Here is a 23,612-nt window from a genome sequence, read left to right as displayed (position 1 = left end):
AAGTTTATGCTGCCCCAATAAATTAAATAAATCACTAAACTACGATCTGGCATTATTATAAACTCAATATATTTCCTGTGTTTTGAAAAGTCAACACCAAGCTATTCTGGACAAACGTGAGGCTTCAAGCTCAAATTCATACATCTGCTTTACCAAATGCAGAAATAAAGATCATCACTAATCTGTTCCCCAAAAATCTGTGTATAGCATGTGTGCATAGTGCAGATAAAAATCTAAGCATAACATTTTTATTCAAAACATGGTACTAGTACTTTGTAGCGGTGGTACTAAAGGTTTTCATAGTCAAAAAGTTGAGAACTGCTGGTCTAGAGGTTTAGTAAATAGCAGGTAAATTTTATGTCAAACAGCATATATTAAAATAACAAGTAAGATCATAATCAGCATGATTAATAACCAAAAGACTGAATGTTATCACCGCTGCTGCTTGTCTAGAGAGAGAGAGGCCTGCTGATTAGAACAAATTTGAAAGGCCAGATGTAGGCACGTTTAAGCAAGTGTTGAAAGTTAGTCAAGCTCTGTTTGATGCAATTAGTGTCATAGCTTTGTGTAGAGTTCTAGGAGTTGTAACCCAGTTAATATACTTTCAGGTTCCAGTAAGCCATTAAAGCACCAGAGGTGATAAGTTGTTTTGTATTATTTTAAGTGTCTCTAGATGCAAAGAATAAGTTTTACTTGAATTTCTACATCTTTGTATTTTATCTTGTGACCACAGTGAGTAGTTTAGTAATGAAAGAAAATAACTCGCTTTAATATGTAGGGATAATTTTTAAGGGTAAGCAGTTAGTTATAAATAATTAAATTAGGTAAATAGATAACCTTAGTCATTATGGATTTACATGGCAACTATTAAATTTTATTTTTTAGCAATATTTGTTAAAAAAGCCCTATTAAAATCAAAATCTAATAAAATTTCACAGATTAAAATACATGTAATTTATGACACTGATTCTCAAACAACAACACTCAAAAAAATATTTATCCGTCATTTTAATTTGAAGCCTTCCCAAGCATTTTGGCTAGTTTACATCGATTTCCTTAATTCAAAATGCAATTTCTTTATTCAAAATTAAATCAAACTGTAACTGTTAATAAAATTAACATAATCTTTATAAATCACTATGCAGTCGAATTTAGGATCCACAGAGATTGCATCAGATGGGAAAATGCCTAGTGTCAGCTATGTGTATGGTGCATTAAGACATATTAGATGGATCTTTTAAATTTTAAGTTTTTGATTTCTTTATTAATAAAAAAAATCCATTTCTATAATGCCTGCCCAAGTGATAAGATTAGATGCATTTTTAATATTTTCCATGCTTGTGTCTAGTGAATAGCAGAAAAAATAAAAGGAAGATAAACATGTTAAGAAAAAGATTCTAGTGTCAGGAATAAAAACATTCAAATATTATGTCTTCATTGTTCTTCCAGTCATTCTCCAAAAAGTAAGAAATTCTTCGAAAACTTTCTATAAAATTCATCTATTACGCGTTGCTACTATGGAGACATTTTTCATTTTATCACATATTTCTCGAATCTTCTAGAATCATGGGTCTATAAATCTTCCCTTCAAATCCTTCTAAACTTTCCAAGCTTCAATGTCAAAAATGCTGAAGATAAATTATCCCAATTCTGTAACAGCAAAAAGCCAGAAATATTTTGAAGAAAAAAAAAAGAAAGGAGGGAAAAGTGTAAAATTAATTTTATAGAGAAAACTGATGCATATTCTGAGAATTTTTAATATTCCAATACAATTACATGGGGAAAATGCTATGAAAAAATTAAAAAGACGACATTTTTAATTAATTACATAGCAAATTTTGCTTTTGCTAAGAGCTGTTTCGTAAATTATGCTTTATAGCATTATACCTTGCTTATTTTTCAGATTCAAAATATTGTATAATAAGTTGCCAAAATGAAACTTTATAATATTACAGAGAAAAATTTTAATGTTATTTTTTTAATATAATTCCAATATATTACCATTATTTTAATGAAATTTATCAATGTTTTAAAAAAATCGTCGAAAAATTCTCAGATTTCAGAATTAAATTTCTCTATACAAACTGACATTAAAATCGCCAAATTCATAAGTTTAATAAAAGAATTCACATTCTCAAAAGTGGAAATTCTTTAAGAGCTCTATTACAAAAAATGAATTTTGAAATACTTATGTTTCACTTCTTGCTTAGAAACTCAAGTATCCCATCATTTATATTAGAAATGGAAACAAATTATAACACATGAAACAATTTGAAAGATAGCCATATACCTCAGTGAATCGCCAAAAGTATTCCTCCAAAATGCTAATTCACACTCAAAATGGCAGTCGTAAAAACAGAAAATTTCAGATGATTAAAATTAAGGACCTTCTGCTGATTTGGGCTAAAATTAAGGACTTTTAAGGATCAAAAATCGGTTCCAAAAAACTTAAGGACTTTTAAGGACTCTTAAGGACCATACGAACCTTGAACAAAGATAATACATTCTCTTATTATTGCGAATTAAATCATGTTTAATCCATTCTGGAATTTATTCGAGGATATAAGTGTTTCAGATTTACTTCGTAATTTTTAATATAGATATTTTTAGTTGTTATATATTCCTGCCTTGTCGGGAAGTGAGAACTGAATTAATTGAATGAGAAATACTGAATGGTCTGTGAAAAACTGTTTCTTTTTTGTTTTGTTTTCTTAATTTCTTTTATATATCATGTTAGATTTATTACAATATTTGTATAGAACATGAGACAACAATTAGATAATTCTTCAAATGATATAAATTTATATGAATTCTGAGTTATAATATGGGCAAAATGTAACTCTGTCGAGTGAACCCAGCACCAGAGTGTCACTATTCTAAACAAATATAGTGAATTTTAAAGAGTGCATTTATTCTATTGTGGTTTATGCACTGTGGACAAAGTAGATTTAAATGAAATGCAAGAAGAAAGATGTATAATTTAATATTCCATGCAAGGAAGTCATTTGGTGTAAACATCAGATTTTTTATAACTGCAGCTACATCTAGCTGGTGCTATCTTCCATATTACACAGGAAATCCAAATTGAACTTGATATGTTTTTGGACTCGAATTTAAGAACGTCTTTTGACGGAAAACTTTCATTACAAACAGACACATTTCAAAATATAACATTTTATACATTTCTTTGCATTTTTATTTAGGAAAATTATGCATTCTCTGTTAAAAAAAAATCTGATCAATCTGTGAACAAAATATGACTTTCTTGTATAGGGTATTAAATAATAGATAATTTTTGCCGCATTTCAATTTATACTTATTTCCTCGAATTTCGGATATATTTCTCATTCATTCAGTTCTCTCTTCATGGCAAGGCAGAAATACATAATAAAAACTCATACCTTCATTAAAAATTTAAAAATATGAAAAAACATAAAATTAAACTAAATTTTTTTTACTGAAACGTGCCCGTCCCAGTACCCTGCGATTTCAATATTGACCGTGTTATAGGCCGGCGCTGGAACAAAAATTTATAAATTAGAAATAATTTTACTATCCTATGTTATGAAGAACGTAAGACCCCAAAATTATGAATTAAATGGAATCGGAGATACATTTATTCCTTTTGAAATTTATTTGCTAAAATTTCAGATTCCACACAAAAGTGATACCCTATGTGTCATTTACGTCAATGTTGTTCTACTGAGACTCTATTCAAAAGTAAATGAAATTTATTTCAAAATTTTTATGAAATATATTTTCTCTCAAATTCTAAACAAAGTATTTTTATGTCAAAATGGCAACTCCTGCAGATTATAAAAACACATATCTACATTGTCCATTTTTCAAAACTGAGTGTTCTTTTTCCTAAAACAATGGCATAAAAAATATCTCTAAATCATAAAAAGCATAAGATATCTGAAATGGAACTATCATGCTACAGGTTAGAATTATCATTTACTTCTAGTTCTGTTGCAAAAAATGTCTATGTAGAAGCATAAAACTTACTTGTCGCGGGCAAGGAGATGGGGAATGCGAGGAGGAGGTCGTGGATGATGATGATGAGGATGAGGAGGAACTCCTCCTCCTCTTGTGTCCTCTCTCCTATAAAAGTAAAAAAATTAGTTAGTGCACATATTACAAATATTTCTTACATTTACCATCAGGTATAAAACATCTTGTGATAACTGTATGTAAGGGCAGAATAAGACTCTTTTCCACCCAAAAAATTATAAAAACTGATATAAAATGAATTCTGAAGAGAATTTTTCGTGGCATCTGTACATACGTATCTCGCATAACTCAAACGAGTAGCATCAGAACTTTGAAATTTTGTATATAGGACTGCTATAACATGTAGATGTCCACCTAGTATTTTGGTTGTGATCGGCCACTCGAAACGTATATAAATATATTAATATATATATCCACTCTGCTACCCGGCTCTGTGATGTCAGTTTCTTTACTCTTGTATGTTTGAAAATTGTACATTTTTTGCTTTAAAAATGATAGAATTATGTTATTTTTATTTTCAGGTTAAGGCTTAAATTTGCATGCAATATTTGTGGAGTTAGCAACAATTTAAAAGTTGTTTAAGTGCAGCTAAGCCTAATGAATTTTGCGATGGCGGACATGTTTGTTTACACTTCAAAACTGGCAAAATTGCAGATTTGTTGCCAATCTACAGAAACTAAGCTTCGCAACAACAAAGATAACGCCTTCTTTTATTATTGCGAATTAAATCATGTTTAATCCTTTCTGGAATTTATTCGAGGAAATAAGAGTTTCAGATTTATTTCGTAATTTATAATATAGATATTTTTAATTGTTATGTATTTTTGCCTTGTCAAGAAGTAAGAACTGAATTAACTGAATGAGAAATACTGAATCGTCTGTGAAAAACTTTCTTTTTTGTTTTGTTTGCTTAATATCTTTTATACATCATGTTAGATTTATTACAGTATTTGAATAGAACATGCGACAACAATTAGATAATTCTTCAAATGATATAAATTTATATGCGTTCTAAGTTATAATATGGACAAAATGTAACTCTGTCGAGTGAACCCAGCACCAGAGTGTCGCTATGGTAAACAAATATAGTGAATTTTAAAGAGTGCATTTATTCTATCATGGTTTACGCGCTGTGGACAAAGTAGATTTAATTCAATCCAGTAAGTTTAAATGAAATGCAAGAAGAAAGATGTATAATTTAATATTCCGTGCAAGGAAGTCATGTGGTGTAAACATCAGATTTTTTATAACTGAAGCTACATTTAGCTGGTGCTATCTTCCATTCTACACAGGAAATTCAAATTGAAGTTGGTATGTGTTTGGACTAGAATTTAAGAAATTTTTGATGGAAAACTTTCATTACAAACAGACACATTTCAAAATGTAACATTTTATACATTTCTTTCCATTTTTATTTAGAAAAAATTTTGCATTCCTTATTTTAAAAAAATCTGATGTGAACAAAATATGACTTTCTTGTATGGGGTATTAAATAATAGATAATTTTTGCTGCATCTCAATTCACACTTATTTCCTGGAATTTCGGATATATTTCTCATTCATTCAGTTCTCACTTCATGGCAAGGCAGAAATACATAATAAAAACTCATACCTTCATTAAAAATTTAAAAATGTGAATAAACATAAAATTAAACTAAATTTTTTTTACTGAAACGTGCCCGTCCCAGTACCCTGCGATTTCAATATTGACCGTGTTATGGGCCGGCACTGGAACAAAAATTTATAAATTAGAAATAATCCTACTATCCTATGTTATGAAGAACTTAAGACCCTAAAATTATGAATTAAATAGAATCGACTATACATTTATTACTTTTGAAATTTATTTGCTAAAATTTCAGATTCTACACGAAAATGATACCATATGTGTCATTTATGCCAATGTTGTTATATTGAGATTCTATTCAAAAGTAAATGAAATTTATTTCAAAATTTTTATTAAATATACTTTCTCTCAAATTCTAAACAAAGAATTTTCATGTCAAAATGGCAACTCCTGCAGATCATCAAAACGCACGTCTACATTGTCATTTTCCAAAACCGAGTTCTGCCCCCAAAACAGTAACACAATCAAACCTGAAGACATATATGTGCAAATTCCATCATAAATCAAGTTACATGACAAATCCAGCAAAATTCCTTCCCTGCACAACTGTTTGTCTGTTTACCATAGATATACATACTTCCGGTTACAAAAATATTTTGACCCAAATATTCATGTTTTGGAATTTTTAAATGTAAAACATTATAAATTACAAAATATAACATTCTATACATTTTTTTTCCTTTTCTATTTAAGGAAAATCCTCATAAAAATTCTGATGTGGACACCACAACTTTCTTGTATAGCATATTAAAGTATACACATTTTTTGCTACATTTCATTTAAACTTAATTCCTTCAATTTGAGATATATTTCTCATTCAATTAATTCAGTTCTCACTTTGCGGCAATGCAAAAATACATAAAAACTCAAAATACCTTCATTAAAAATTGCAAAATATGAAACAAATTAAATTACATAAAAATATAAAATTTAATTTAATTAAATTTGTCTTAAATTAATTATGTCTTCGTCCCAGGGACCTGACCTTGTGCCCTGATCACTGGGCCCTGCGACCTCATTATTGCCGAGATGAATCGCTGTAGCAAAGTTTTTAAATTGGAAATAAAATCTTTTATAAAGGTGTCTGAAATAGAACTATTGTGCTACCAGATTAAAACCAACAGTTACTTCTAGTTAAAAATATATATGAAGATGCAGAAAACTTACTTGGAGCGGGAATGCTGGCAGTGGCGTAGCGAGGGGGGGAGAAGGAGGGCACTGCTCGCAGAGAGACGCCAAATGGTCCCCAAACAAGAATCGCATCACCTCACTTTGTTGAGGTGGGTGCCGAAAAGGTATGCCTTGGGTGCCAGTTATGCTTGCTGGACCAGGGGATGAGGAGGAGCTTGATTTGGAGCAAATCATTCTGCTCTTCTTTTTGCTGCCCTATAAAAGTAACAAATGTATTAAGAAATAACTATTAGAATAGTTAGTACTCATATTACAAACATTTTTTTACCTTCACAATCACATATCTAAACCTTTAGATTATAACATGTCATTTATATTTATGCTGCTATATTGAGATTCTATTCGAAAGTAAAAGAAATTTCAAAATTTTATTAAATTTACTTTCTCTCAAATTTTAGAAAAGCATTTTGATGTTATAATGGTAACAGCCCACAAATTATAAAATCACACATTTGTATTCCCATTTCAAAAACGGAGTTTCTTTTACTAAAAGAATGGCATGCAAAACACATCTCTGAATCACAATACTAAATAAAACAAGTGAATTCATAATTTTAAATAAATATTGATAAACTATTAGAATCTATTAAAGCAACATTTTGAAAATTCCAACCACATAGGATTCTGCAGTTTTTAATTGCAGTTAAAGAAAACCTAACTGCAGTTCAAAACATGATTGCATAATCTTCAAGATATGTATATTTAACATATGATGGAAATTCTAAAGATTTAGTTTCATATAGTCAGCATTATTTTTCAAAATATGTTGTGTTCAATATATAGAAACTTTTACAATGTAAGAAATATAAGCAGAATAAATATTGTGGAAAAATAATTTCTTCTTAAGGATTTGCATATGTTTTATACAGTTCTTTGCCCTTTCATAGATTCCTATTTAGGAAAACTTCCAAAAAAATGTCTGGCGTGGACACCCCGACTTTCTTGTATGGTGTATAGACATTTTTGGCTGCATTTTATTTAAACTTATTTACTTGAATTTGAGATATATTTCTCATTCAGTTCTCACTTTGAGGCAAGGTGAAAATATATAAAAACTCGAAATATCTTCATTAAAAATTGAAAATATGAAAAACATAAAATTAAACTAAATTTGTTTTACGGAAACATCTCAATTCCAGGACGCTGCGATTTCAATATTGACCCTGTTACGGGCAGGCACTGGAACAAAAATTTATAAATTTGAAATAATCCTACTATACTATATTACAAAGAACTTAAGACCCCAAAATTATGAATTAAATAAAATTGAGTATACATTTATTACTTTTGAAGTTTATCTGCTAAAATTTCAGATTCCACACAAAAATGATACCCTATGTGTCATTTACGTCAATGTTGTTATATTGAGATTCTATTCATAAGTAAATGAAATTTATTTCAAAATTTTTATTAAATATATTTTCTCTCAAATTCTAAATAAAGTTATTTTCATGTGATAATGGCAACTCCTGCTGATCATAAAAACACTCATCTGGAATTTTTTCCCTAAAACAATGGCATGAAAAACATCTCTAAATCACAAAACGTATAAGGTATTTGAAATGGAACTATCATAATGAGTTGCTGGTTGTAAATTTTTCGATTTTAACAGCTTTGTGTGCATTTATGGCAAGCTGCGGTTGTCAGATTTCATTATACTATTTATTCTACATTACAACGAACTTAAGACCCCAAGATTATGAATTAAATAGAACTGATTATGATAATTCTGAAATTTATCACCTAAATTTTCAGATTGAATACAAAATTGGATACCCTATGTGTAACTAAGCACATGTTGCTATATTGATATTCTATTCAAAAGTAAATGAAATTTATTTCAAAATTTTTATTACATTTTTTTTTTTTTCCCCTCAAATTTTGGGAAGCATTTTGATCCTTCTTAAATTTCATTGTGTTTAATCTTTCCCATGTTTAGATAGTAGAGCTGTAGAGGAAGAGAAAGACACCACGAACGATTATGTCAGTCATTACTTACATCAAGTCTCAGATAGGGCTTAGACTCCAGTTAGAACATGGAACAAAGTTTAAATCATTTTCCAAGTTTCTGGAAAGTTTACAATAGTGTAAGATATTTTCTTGACATGATAAGTCCTATGGATTCACTTTTTACACATCTTTAGAGGAAATTCTTAGGATATTATTTTATTTTACATTTTATTCTTAGGCTATTATTTACATTACTTTATTTTACATTACATAAACACTAGCATAAATAGTGCTTCCAAAAAGAATGACTTAACTTTAACTGGGAAACTAAAATTTAGGACTGATGTCTAATAAAAGCTAATGCCAATAACTAAATCAAATCTCAAGGAAGCTTTAGTTAAAGCATGAATCATTCAAAATCTGAATTGACAGATATTTAATTATTCTGCTTATAGATATATGAAGATGCATGAAACTTACCTCAGTTCGGAAAGCAGAAGGTGTTGGAGGAGGCAATGGGGCGCTCTGTAAAAGTAACAAAGATATTTAGAAACTTTGTATAATTAGTGCACATATTACAAATTTTCTTTGCATTTACAATCAAATATCAAAAACCCTGAGAAAGCAATATGGGAGTTTTTATATGAGGTGCTGACATCAAGTAAAAACCAATATAAATTGTGAAACAGTACAGTTTAGCTGGGTGTGAATTCTCGAAGTTCTCTGGAACTCTACCTTTTTTTACAACTGCAGCTACATCTTGTTGATGCTATCTTCCATTCTGCACACGATGTCCAAAATGAAGTTTTTTATTGGGGGGGGGAGCTCACGGCCACCAAGTTTCCAGGCCAAAGGTTTTGAAAAACTACCAAAACATTGGCATAAAATTATGGAATTAGGTGGTGATTACTACTCGCACTAAAGACACTGCTATCATGCTTTTTTTTTCCCCTAACTTTATTACTAACATTTTCTGATGGGAAAACTTTCATTACAACCAGACATATTTTGGCAATACAATTCCTTGACAATAATACAAGAAATAAAATTACGAAACATAGATGATCTGATGTATGAAATATTTACTAGATTCAAATAAATGACAACAGAAAATAGAATTGTTATTATTGCAACACTGAAAAAAGTGCAAGAAAAATACAATAGCAATCATTTAACACATTACCAAACATTTCCAAATATAAGCCAACCTGCACATAAGCCAAGATTTTGTTGTAAAAATTCAATCAAAACTGATAACACATATGTGCAAATTGCATCATAAATCCATATGATAAATCGAGCAAAATTCCTTCTCTGGTACAACTTTACTTGCACAACTGTTTGTCTGTTTGTCACAGATATACGTAATTCCCATTAAAGTGTTTTAAATGACCCAAATAGAATGTTACATTATTCAAACATTAACATAACAAAATTATGCTCCCAATAAACGAGACTTAACTTCAGCTGGGAAATTACAACTAAGCACTGATGTCTACTTAAAACCATGAAAAGTGTAACCTAAATTTTCTTTAAAATTTGAAAAAAGAAACTGCTTAGGTAGTATTATGGTGTTCAAGAACTACTAATATTCCTGTTTTATAAAAATAGAAACTTTTTTTAGTCTGAATCTCTATACTAAAATGAATAATACATCTACTAAGGATTTCCTAAATACAATACTTGTGAAAAATACAGCTGCAGCAATTAAAATATACTTTGAATGTTTAAAATAACTGAAAACTCATGGATTTTTTAAATATATGCTTTAGAGAAGTATTAATTGAACAAAATTTTACCTCATCCACTGCTTCTAGTCTTCTATCCTGAGAATAGGGTCCCAGTCCTTTAAAAAAAAAAAAAAAAATCAATCTTTTCTGCATGTAGCGTGCGTGATTAACAAAAATGCATATTCAACAAAAAATTAGCATTAACTATAGGAATCTAACAAAGAAATGGATTCTTGGGAAAGGCACTTCATTTAAATAAATAAATAAATAAATAAAACAAAAATTATAAACAAATCGAAACAGAAATTGATTTCAAATTGCCAATACTTTATCTGTATCATCAGTTTTTCTGTATGAAAACATGATCAACAAAAATGCATATTGAAATGCATTCAAGATGCCAGATAGAAAACAATGCACTAAATATTGAGTTAAAAAGGAAGAAAATGACACTATATAAAACATTAAATTACCGCATATGCCAAAAAAATTAACTATTAATTACCTGCATCGAGCAGGGCATTAGTTTCCTTTCTCAGGATTTCATCAAACTCATCCCTCATTTTGAAGGCTTTCTCCAACACCTGAAAAGGATAAAATCTCAATTAGAATGCTGTATAAGTTATTTTTACATTCAGTTTATATAATCTCTAACACAGACGCGCAGCATTACTCAATGCAAATAGAGCTTATGGGTAACAAAAACTAAAAACTTTATACAGTACAGATGCTGCCCAACAGAAAAAAGGACGTTTCAAAATATATTTTATTTCAAACCAGTTTACTAAAGTGGTGTTTACTGAACTGCTTTGAAATAAAATGCATTAGTCTGGATAATGAAGAAGCAGGCATAGAAAGCAGTTTAAAATGCAAATACAATTTTTACAATGAAGACACTTTTTTAATGTGAGATGAAAGTCTCCTAAAATGAGTGTTTCTTTTAAACCTGTATACATGTATTATTTTTTGTAGTGACAGCAGTTTTCCATCCACTTCAGATCATAGCCTCAAGTCAAAAGGATTTCGCATTAAAGCATCGTATGATGAGCCACAGCAAGATGGAAAGCCAGACATCAACAGATATTAGCATCCAACATTCGAGTGAGCTAAGATGCGGCCACCTAATTTGGTACCAACAGATTTTGGTCAATGTCTTTCACAAGTTACCTCTTCAAAGAATGACCTTCCTAATAATGGCCCCACTGAAGAGTTGACAAAATGTCACGCAACAGCAAAAAAAGCTTCCATTGGCTATTACAAGAAGTTTACACAAAGAATTTACAAATGTATTTCCAGGTGTAGGCCAGGCTTGAAGAAACTGGACTTAAGAAAGCTGCAATTGGACAAAATGTCCAACCAAGCTTTTTACCTGAAGGAATCCAGATTTGGTCAGAGACAGCTAATTCATGAACAAAAACAAAATGCGACACTCAATACAATTTAGTGCGACACAATTTAAAAAAGGGCTTGTTTTGCTGAAAATAACGGGTTTGTTTCAGCGTATATGGATGTACTGACTTCTACATCATTCAGAATGGATCTCCTGATGGCTCAAATGTACAAATTCTAAAAATCTTGGTAATGCCTTGTATTGCTGCCACTCGCGATTCCACGGTTTTTATACATCAAAATGGCCTAGTTCATGAACTTAAACATAGGAGGAGGAAATAAAAGAGCACATGGAATGGTGTTCAGATTTGGATCCCGTACAACATAATCAGGATAACTTTAGCTATTGTACATTCTATAGGGAAAATTTCCCATAACCTCATCTATCATGAAATCAATTTAGTTCCCAAAAACTGAAAATATCTACAATCTTTATTAAAAGTCTTACAAAATTCCTCAATGCACATCTCTTTTTTGTCTGAAAGACATGTGTAAAAATGAATTTTTTATAATAGTTGTGTTTCCTATAAATTTATCCTTTCTTACATTTTTATTAAGTTCTAGCATTCGTAAATATATTTAACCAGCAGCTATCTGTCTATTTAAATTGCCTATCCCCTTATCAATTGAGTAAAGTACATACAAAGCATTTTCTTTATATTGATGCCAGTTTTATTAAATAAAGAAACACTGAACGAGAAAGATAAGAATTGAAGTGGTTCAGATCTTAACTCAAAAGGGATCATTTTAAATTTAATACAGTTTATCAGTTCAGATTGTCACCAGACAGTGCCCAGGTGGAATAAAAGAACATTTCATAGGAAATTAGATTAATATTCATTTAGAGAAATATTATTTATTTTCTATCGATTTAAAGAGTGATAAAAAATAAGTTATATAATTCTATAAAAGTATTTAATGTTTTAATCTGATTCATTTAAATGAGAATACATTAATTTAACATATTTTATTTAAATCATTTACATTAAAAAATGAAAGAAACAATATTCTTAACAATTGCATCAACTGCTTTATAGCTCATTAATTCATAACAATATCATAAATAATGTGGCATGTCCTGAGCTTTTCATGTGGCTGTCTAGTGTGGAAGCTTAAATACAAAAAATAAAACATCTCATTTTGATAATCTTTAACATGAAGTATATTAACAAAAAGAAAAGTTTTCCAAGGCAGCTGTCTCAAACTGGTGGCCTGCCGGCTCGCTGTTTCACATGGCTTGGGAATATATTCTCAGCAATTTAATAAACATTATTCATAGTCCACTTTTACATCATTTTGCTAACCCTTCAAAACGAACATGAGAATCACTCAAAAATATTCATAAACGGAAGTAGATTTTTCCAAAGATTTCAAGCTACAGATCTGACTAAATTGAGATTTTTCCAAAGATTTCAAGCTACAGATCTAAAATTTATTCATACCTATCACTCAATTGTTAATTACTGTGATAAGAATAATCATTTTGTTTGAGCATTTGATATGTGAACATTTTTTCTGAGCAGTTGAAATTTAATAAGAAAAGAATGAGATCGACTGACGGTTACATTAGGTGTTGCAGCTCAAATCAGTAGCCCAAAATAAGGAAATTTACTTACTGATGTATAGATATATGTATTTTTTCTGTATACGCAGAAGCAAAGCTTAATAAATAAAAGAAAGAGGAATAAGTAGTCATTATTAGTCCTCAAGTTTTGGCCACTTGGAAATATTTTGTAAGCTGTTTATTTTTACCATAAGTTAGTCAGTCATTAATTCAACATAATTAGAATTATTTGGAATAAGCTGGTTTCATGCATCAGGCAAAAGTTCAACTTATATTTGAGACCACTGCTCTCAGATGTTAACATCCACAAAAAATTAAATGGATAATGTCTTAAAAAGGATTATCATAATTATACACACCTTCAGCAGATCCTCCTTTACTCTCCGAGGACCTGAAAAAAAATTAAGCAATTATCTAAAAGTTAAAGACAGATATGTACTGATTTCTAGCAAAAAAACAGGTTTGTCTTCTTCTTGAAAAACATCTCTATACAAATATAGTGGTCGTGGTTTTAAATATCAATGGCAAAAGCGACATAATTGGCGACATAATTGCAGAGAAAAAACTTTAACAAGTTACTTGCTTACACACAAGTTAAACACTGTTTTAAAATGCTATGGGTTTTTGTTTAAAGGAATGGAATAACATCTGCTGCTTTAGAGAATTAGTTAATAATATGATTTGTTAATTTGTATAAAAGAGAAAATGAAAATTAAAAATTTTCAGGGACTATCTCAAGAATAAATTATTAATATTACTGTAACTTAAAAACCAATTACAAACATTTTTAAATTTAGGTTTGGGGGAGAGGATGAATGGAGAGATGGATGTGGGGGTATTCTGGCACAAAACCTTAAACGTTATACGCGCCGAACTACATGTAAGGCACTTGAAACACAGCTGATAGATAGAAACAGGATAGATATACAAATAGACAGACATGGTTAAAACCACATGAGCTGCATAACAACCAAAACTGATGAAATGATCAGTACTCAGATGAAGTTGCCGATACCTGATGATATTAAATGTCAAGTGTAAAATTCTAAAACATGAAATAATTTAAAATACATGTCATTAAAATACCAAAGTGTAATAGCATAAGCAAAATCAAATTGAATTACAAAGAATTGCCTCTTTCATGTAGTCAAATAAATTTGTATTGGCCTCTTTCCTGATTACTCTGATATAGGAGAACATCTTTATTAATATTAGGTAACTTTTTTTTTTTTTTGACACACTAGAGTGGAAGCTCCCGTAAAGCAGCATTTAACTTCGAGAGCATAAGAGGTAAATTTAAAGCACAAAGTTAAAACACCAAATAGTCTCAGATTTAATTGTTCATGCCAATAATAGTTTAATTGTTCATGCCACAGGATGAAGGAGGACAGACACAATGTTCTGCTTCATAATCATTTACTTTAAAAGCCTGCTTAAAAAAACAAACCTAAAAGTGGGGAGAACCATCTTGAAAGACATCCAGGTATAAAGTATACAGAAAAGCATGGCTGTGATCAGTCTGGGTATTTTGAATTTCCATATAATAGCAAGTGGGCAAGATTCCAGTGGAGATACTGCACATCATACATAGAGGTCATCACTTTCATAATTCACAGTCAGCCAGACATACGGACATAAAAGGTTCTCTGGGCATTCTCAAAACATGAGTGGTAAATGTAGAGGCGGGTTAAGTGGTTTGCAAACCTACCCCGCGAACATATGGTCATCTAGAAATACAAGCTTTTTCTAGTTAATGAATATCAATTAAAATTCTTTGCTACAATTAGCTCAATAGAATAGTGCATTCATCAGCTCATTTTACTTAAAAGAAATAGGACAAAATCGCATATTTTTTTCCCTGTACTTAGAAATTATGTACTCAACTGTACTGAAACATCTAAAAAATGACTACACCGGTAGTTCTAAGCAATTGTGCACTCCCATAGAGAGATTGCATTACAAAAAATGATTACCATTGATGTGCTTATTTGTTCATTTTCCAAGAAGTGCTGGTTACTTTCAGGTACTTTCTGGAAGTGAAGGCTGCTTTGCTAATGTCTAAGTTCATTACTCAGATTAATGTCATCTTAATTTATTAAAAGAATTTATTATTCTTTAAAAATTGATGTTTAATAATCATCTAGAAACCAAGCTGTAAATTTTAAATCTCAAAAAAAATTGACAGCTCATGCTGCTTCAGATGGGCGGGGGCAATATCAGCAGGTACAGCTTTTGAGACATGCAAGTAGCTTATGACACAAGTTACAAATTCACAATTACATCTAGACCCAAAAGTAAGATTTTTCTTATTGACCAGTTGGCCATTTACCAGTTTCTTAAATTGACCAGTTGACACTCTTTTTCACATCAAAATGGTTACTGATGCCATTTCTGTTATCCTTTCTCCCAGGTATGAGCTACTTCCTCCAAGTTCTTCGCTGCCTCCTAATCCTCAGCAACCCAGCTTTCACCATCCAGCTTTTCCTAGATCTTCTCACCATTTCCACCACCACCAGATGGCAACACCTATGCTGACATATCTACGCTTTTTTCCAAAGCCTCTTATGAACTTAGGCCATTTTTTGCTGCTCTTCTACTGATGTTCTGCTGTTCTATGATTCACTTACTGTACTTTCATTTCAAGTCATGCCCCCCGGAGTGTTCCTCAGGTACAGCTTTAATATGGAAGAACTCCAGTATGACCACTACAGACAATAACTTGCTTATCTCTAGCCCAAATAATTCCTCAGAAGAAGAATATAATGCAAAATTCTGAGAATCCATATCTGACAGGGTTCAATGCATCTGAAGCAGCATGATTTTACTAAAACTTTTACTACCATTACAAGATTAACAAAAGCCAATTAGAAAATAATACACTAACCATCGAGTTAAAAAGGACAAAAATGACAATAAATACATATAAAAGATTCAATTTCAGCATAAACCAAAAAAGAAATATCTCTTCATTACCTCTGCCTGCAGCTGCTCGGAGACGCGATGCACATGCCCTGCAGACTTCGAGCATCTGGAAAGGAGAAAATTAGAATTAAAATGCTGTATAATTTTATTTCTACATTTAAATAAAAACTTCAGTAACTTTCAAAGCATTTGCATATATTTCATATATTATCATATTATATATATGTAATATATTACACTTCATATAATCTCTAATACGCATACTCTTAGCTTTAAAATAGCTTACACCAGCTTGCTTTTAGAAGAACCTCACTTGTGTTTGCTTACTAGAAGAAATCCGAAAAAGTTTCGCATATACCAGGGCTTCTGCACGGCAACACAAAGCAAGTAGAGCCTACGGGCCACAAAAACTGAAAATGTATATGCTGGAGATGCTGGTGAACAGAAGAGAATTTATCAAAATATCTTTCACTTCAAACCAGTTCACTATAAAGCGTTGTTTACTAAACTGCCTTGAAATAAAATTAATTACTCTAGATAACAAAAAGGCAGGCGTAGAAGGCTGTTTCATATGAAGATTAACAATGAAGACACTTTTTAATGTGAGATGAAAGTCTCCTAAAATGAGTGTTTCTTTTAAACCTGTATACATGTATCATTTATTGTAGTGACAGCATATTTTTCCATCCACTTCAGATCAGTCTCGAGTCAAAAGGATTTCGAATTAAAGCATCTTATGATGAGCCACAGCAAGATGGAAAGCCAGACATCAACAAATATTAGTATCCAACATTCGAGTAAGCTAAGATGTAACCACCAACTTTGGTACCAAGCGATATTGGTCAATGTCTTTCGCAAGTTACCACTTGCGAAAGTTACCACCAAGTTACCACTTAACCATTTCTCAAAAGAGATCATACTAAATTTAAGATGGTTTACCAGATGACCGTATTAAATTTAGTATGATCCCAGGTGGAATAGCAACCCTTATTGGGGTACAGACGTAGCTCAGGTGGAATAGCAAAACATTTTACAGGAAATTAGTTGAATATTCATTTAAACTGATATGAAAAATATTATGTATTTTCTATAGATTTGGAAAAAAAAAAAAAAAACATGTTATATAATTCTATATAGAATGACCTTATTTGCTAATAATAATGGCCCCTCTGGAGAGGTGACAAAATGTCATGCAACCACAAAAATAGCTTCCAATGACTATTACAAGAAACTTACACAAAGAATATACAAATGTATTTCCAGGTGTGGGCTAGTCCCGTGCATTTCTGTCTTCAGAGGAGTTTAAAGCTTGAATAAACTGCACTTAAGACAAATGCACATCCAAGCTTTCATCCCCAAAGAATCCAAATCTTGCCCAGAGGTGTCTAATCGATAACTTATAATCTGGAGATAATGTGACACTCAATAAAATTCAGTGTAACACAATCAATACAGACCTCCTTTTGCTGGAAATAGCCTGCTTATTTCAGCGCATATGGATGTACATATCTGTGCATCATTCAGAATAGATCCGCCCATGATCCACATTTACAGAGACTAAATTCTTAAAATCTTAGTAATGGCATGTTACAGGTGCCACTGGTGATTTCCCCCTTTTCATGCATCAAAATGTCCAGGTTCATAAACGTGATACATGAGCAAGAAATAATAGAGGATATGGAATTGTGCTCAGATTTGAATCCAATCGAGCATGATCGGGATACATTGTTGTCTTCAACTTCCAGTCAGGAAACCTGCTAAGAATACTCCAAAAACTTCATCCTTCATGTAATCAATTCAGTTTTTCACAGATGGGAAGCCTAGTCTCTCACAGATTCAAGATGGCTACACTCTGAAGTCTGATAAAATTCAATAATGCATACCTTTTTTTTTTTTTTCGGAAAGATCTTTTTACTATGGCAATTTCCTAAATATTGCTGTGGCACATGTCATAAAGGTGCAGAAAACAGATCACGGTACTCTTTTCTTATATGGGTAAAAAATGAATTCTTTTATAACATATATTTTATATTTTAGTTCTCATTTCATAACTATATTTAATAGTGTGTGGCATATTTATCAGCAGCTATCTGTGTGTTTAAATTACCTGCTCTCTTATCATTTCAGCAGATTGCATTAACAAAAAGAAACATTTTCCAAGGCAGTTGTAACACACTGGGGGCCTACCAGCTGCACATGTCCCCTTGAAGCAGTTTCACATGGCTCGGGAATATATTCCCAGCAATTTAATAAGCATTATTATGACAAGACTTTGAAGAGAAAGTTCAAAATTTTAATGATTCACAGTCCACTTTTGCATTATTTTCCTTATCATTAAAAATAAACATGAAAATTGGAATGAATCTTTCCAATTTCTGAAAAATTTCATTTTCAGAAATTGAAAGAAAATTTTTCCTCTTTCTGAAATAGAGAATTAATTCCTTAAATTCATATAAATATATATATTTAATTTGTATAAATTTTTTCAAACATTTCAAGCTACAGACATAACTAAATTTTATTCATACCTATCAAAAAAAATCACAGCTGAAAATTAATATGAAAAGAACTAGATTGACTGGCATTGCAGCTCAAATCTGTAGCCAGAAATACTTTGGAATAAATTGAAAACTGTTTATTTTTAGCTTAAGTAAGTTAATCACTTATTCAATGCTAGAATATTTGCAACAAAATGCTTTCAAATCACGTATTTGGCCAAATTCATGTTTGAGACCACTCCTCTTCAATAACAACATTTACATGAAATCAAATTGATAGTATCTTAAAAAGTTTCATTATATTTATACTAACCTCGAGGTAGACATGCCTTCTAAAGCCCCCATGCTCTGGAAAAAAAAAAAAAAAAAAAAGGAATCAAGGTATTATCTGAAATTTAAGGAAACATATGTACTGATTATGAGTACAAAAAGGCTTAAAATATCTCTATACAAAAATAGCGGCCATGGCTTTAAATATCAATGACAAGAGCAATTGATGACATATAAAATTCAAAACTGTAGAAACAACAGTTAACTCTGAAAATGCTAAGGGATTTTCTTTCAAGGTGCTGCTTTAGAGAAATAGTTATCAATAGGATTTGTTAATTTATATAAAAGAGGAAACGGAAGTTATAAATTTTTGGAGACTAAATGAAGAATAAATTATTAATTAAATTAATATTACTGTGACTTAAAAATAAATTACAAACATTTTAAATTTAGGGGTGGGGCAGTAAGAGAAACAAAGAAGCCCTATATTGTGAAAAATCAGATAACAGCCGTTTTCTGTGTTAGAAATGAACTCTGAACATTATGTAAAATTCTTATAAACTTCTTATAAACATAATTCTGATAGGGAATTCTAACCTCTAAAGCCTTGGTTCCCAATCTGTGTTCCACGTGTTCTTCCCAGAGGCTCCTTGATCAATCTAGCAAAATAATGCTGGGCTGTTCCTCGGAACCATACATACGAGAAATTTTTCACTCTCAGTCCTTCCAGAATTTCTCAAATCTGCTTAAGCTTCTCAAACCCCCCAAAAATACAGTTTTGCTGTGTGTTTTACTGCTTCCTAGATTTAAACTAATACTGTGTGTTCTCGTGAATGGTATAAATTTAGTGTATTCAACACTATTTGTTAAAAAATTTATTTACTTTCCTTTATTGTAGCTGATGGAGTATAAAATCAGATGGTGTGCAAGAGTGTCTGGGAAGAACAACTCTAATTTAGGAGAACATCTTTATTAATATTAGTTTGGATAACTCCTTTTTAACACACTGTACACAATATAGAGTGGAAGCATTTGATGGAATATCAAGCCTCCCGTAAAGCAGTATCTAATTTCGAAAGCATAACTGGAGACAAATTTCAAGTGAAAAGTTTGAACACGAAATAGCCTCCCAAATGTTTAATTGTTCATGCCATGGGATGAAGAAGGCCTGATACAATGTTATGTTTTGTAACCATATACTTCAAAGGACTGCTTGAAAAAGCAAACCTAAAAGTAGGGAGAGCCATTTTGAAAGGCAGGCATTCTCCAAGCAACTAAGCATAGAGGAAAGCATGGACGTCATCCATCTGGATATTTTGAATTTCCCATGCAGACTGCATAACATTTGCCTTACGTAATGCTGCACAAATATACAAACATTACTAGATCAAATTTTGTCAGATTTAAATTATTGTCTACTACAGTCAAAAGTCGTTAATCCAGACTCGTCGGGACTTCGGCGATTCCAGATTATAGATCATCAGTTTAAATCTGGTAAGATGGCATGCAGAAATTACAAAATTAAAAATATGAAACCGTAATTTATGAAATAAAGAACAATTATGATCTAAAGGATATCAAAATTTACAAAAAGAAAAAGCTTAATATTTATTTGTTTACTTTATTAAACATTTCTTTCAATGTAAGTTGTTTAAGTTGCTTCGTTTCATGTGATAATACTTTCTCTTTAATTCTATTAAACAGACATAATTTCTTGTTTAGTTACAAAGTTCCACTGTTCAAGTCCTATGATTGCTGTGTCGAGAACACCGACTAATTTGCCAATCGAAATTTTTTCGTTTTCAATAACCTCTGTCAGTTTCTTCACTATCGGAACTTGTTTTAAATCATATCAAAGACGGAGTACATCGAGATGAAATACTACATTTAGTAAGGAATTATAAGCCAAATAAAATAAAAACATCTGCCCTGAAGATAAGGATAGTGCTGACAGATCAACTTCCAATTCATTGCGCGCTGCGGCTTTCCCCCCGCCAAGCAGCTTGAAATTAATAAACAGATTTCGGATTTCGAAACATATTTTCGCTTTAGATCCTTTACATATTAGCACATATGTATTGGAAATTCTATTTGATATAATCGAAAGTTTAAGCTAACTTTTATAAAATTGCTCTAACAGTCTGCAAAAAATAACAAGCCGGATCCAATTCGAAGATTAAGGAACAACGCAATCTGCAACATTAAATGAATTAGATAATTTTAGCTTAGCTTATACAGTCTGTTATACATTAAACGCGCATGCATAAATGTTTTATGCGCATGCGCACACGGATATTCGCAGCCGTAAAGGTCTTATGCGCACACGTAAACGCTTATGCGCATGCGTCAACGCGAGGCATGCGCAGAAAGTTTGTAGCTTTGAGGTTCGGATTATAGATCATTCCGGATTATGGGTGTCCGAATTAACGACTTTTGACTGTATACATAGAAAGGACATTTTGATTTCTTCTTCATCTCTCTATGAATATATCCTTTTTATCAAAGAAGTTTTTAAGAGGGAAAAAAATCATAATTTGACTGTCAACCTTCCTAAATGCAGGACGTGTAAAATTCTTAGGTTAGGTTACAATTGACGAAAATTGATTCATTCCTTTTGAAGTTATCCAAGATATTCTGAAGAAAAAAAACTATTTTTGAACTCTGACATTTTTTGGGAATTCTTAATTTCTATAAGAAGTTTTTATATCATGCTGGTGAAGTTCAACTTCCTTTAAATGGTACACTATGAAGTTGTAAGAAAAATGACAAAATATCCTTAGATTGGTCAAAAGACACTAAAACACTTTTCAGCCTTATAAACAGCTTATGGCACAAGTTATAAATTCTGTCCATCCAGACAACAACAACAAACAAAAAAAAAAAAAAAGAAACAGAAAAAAAAAATATATATATATATATATATACATATATACATATATAATGGCTTGAGAAAACCCATAGGCGCTTGAGTCCAGGAACTCCATGTTACTAAGACGGGAGCCACTATGATACTTTTCTAGAAAATTGAGTAATATTAAAAAGAAATATAATACATTGGACTGTGAGGTTTTTGGAAATATTTGACACTATTAAATATTTCAGATATCTGTTTGCAGGAATGAACTTCTTTACATGTTTACAGAACATAAGGCACTCCCAAAAGTTTTTTTTTTTTTTTTTTTTTTTTTTTTTAATTTCCCAAAAGTATAACAATTTCCCCCCTTGCAAAATTAATAACACTTAATTTTATAGGTCCGTTCACTACTGATACGCATTATTACATGTGAATGATGCAGAAAATTGCTCAGCCAATGCTCTTTCTCCAGTGCAATTTCCAGCCAATGCATTCATCCAGTATTAAATGAATTTAAATTTAAAGGTAAACTTTCTGCTAATTGATTGCCAAGAAGCCACAGAAATTTAAAACATCAACAGAATCATGCTTTTGGTTCAAATAAAGCTTTAACAATAAAACAGTTTGCTTAATTCTTCTTGGAATTCGGTTCTCATTCTATGTCTCTAGCACAAATACTTCTTCAGAAGGATATAATGCAAAATTCTACGAGTTCATATCCAAGAAGGTTCAATGCATCTGAGGCAGCCTGATTTTACTGAAACTTTTCTTACCATTGCAAGATTAACTAAAGCCAATTGGAAAATAATATACTAACCACTGACTTAAGAAAGAAAAAATAATACAGTACAAAGTCCGAAATAGATCAAAATCCAGATAATAGATCATCAGTTTAAATCTATAAGATGGCATGTAGAAATTATAAAATTAAAAATATGAAATCGCAATTTATGAAATAATGAACTATTAATGATCTAAAAGGGTATCAAAATTTACAAAAAAAAAAAAAAAAAAAAAAAAAAAAAAAAAAAAAGCTTAACATTTAATTGTTTACCTTATTAAACATTTCTTTCAATGTAAATTACTATTTTAAATTGCTTTGTTTTTTGTGCTAATATATTTTTTTTAATTCTGTAGACAGACATAATCTTTTGTTTAGTTACACTGTTGAAGTCCTGTAACTGCTGTTTTGAGGATTCCAACTAACTTGTCAATCGAAATTTTCTCGTTTTCAGTAACTTCTCTCTCACCTTCGTCACTATCAGTAGCGATATTTTCTGGATCTAGAACCATACTATAGATTTCTCCATTCGTTAATTGATTGATGATTGAAAAGCATTGTCTTCACCATGAAAAACTTTTATATCATCTTCATTTATTACCGCTTCTCCACATTTCTTTAAAAAATCCATTAATTGAAAAATTTCACCTTTGTTTTGTGATATTAGAAAACCTTTTAAAATTAGCGTCTGTCATCAAGTTTAGCTATTCTTCACTATATTTTGTAATATCTTGTTATTTAATAAATTTATTTATTATTTAACTAATTTATTGTTGAAGTGGCAATGCCATTCTTATGTTGCTGAGCAACGGTTATTATGTA

General features: G+C 31.0%; 1 protein-coding gene across 1 annotated transcript in view; it reads right to left on the bottom strand.

Moving 5' to 3' along the window:
• LOC146995585 (uncharacterized) overlaps positions 1 to 23,612 on the bottom strand; it is a 518,442-nt gene that overhangs the window by 418,347 nt on the left and 76,483 nt on the right. Inside the window, exons 7-14 of the mRNA XM_085823152.1 lie at positions 19,199 to 19,233; positions 16,439 to 16,493; positions 13,825 to 13,856; positions 11,018 to 11,096; positions 10,582 to 10,628; positions 9,263 to 9,307; positions 6,809 to 7,027; positions 4,009 to 4,104 (exon numbers count right to left, since the gene is read on the bottom strand). Of these exons, the coding sequence (XP_085679278.1) occupies positions 4,009 to 4,104; positions 6,809 to 7,027; positions 9,263 to 9,307; positions 10,582 to 10,628; positions 11,018 to 11,096; positions 13,825 to 13,856; positions 16,439 to 16,493; positions 19,199 to 19,233 (608 nt within the window). The remainder of the gene's footprint in view (positions 1 to 4,008; positions 4,105 to 6,808; positions 7,028 to 9,262; positions 9,308 to 10,581; positions 10,629 to 11,017; positions 11,097 to 13,824; positions 13,857 to 16,438; positions 16,494 to 19,198; positions 19,234 to 23,612) is intronic.

This window comes from Stegodyphus dumicola, chromosome 9 (assembly GCF_044657685.1).
Source record: "Stegodyphus dumicola isolate Sdum_Otavi_A_Nest chromosome 9, ASM4465768v1".
Classification (NCBI taxonomy): Eukaryota; Metazoa; Arthropoda; class Arachnida; order Araneae; family Eresidae; genus Stegodyphus; species Stegodyphus dumicola.
The sequence above is the reverse complement of the archived record's forward strand: the minus strand, read 5'-3'. Positions and strand labels throughout refer to the sequence as shown.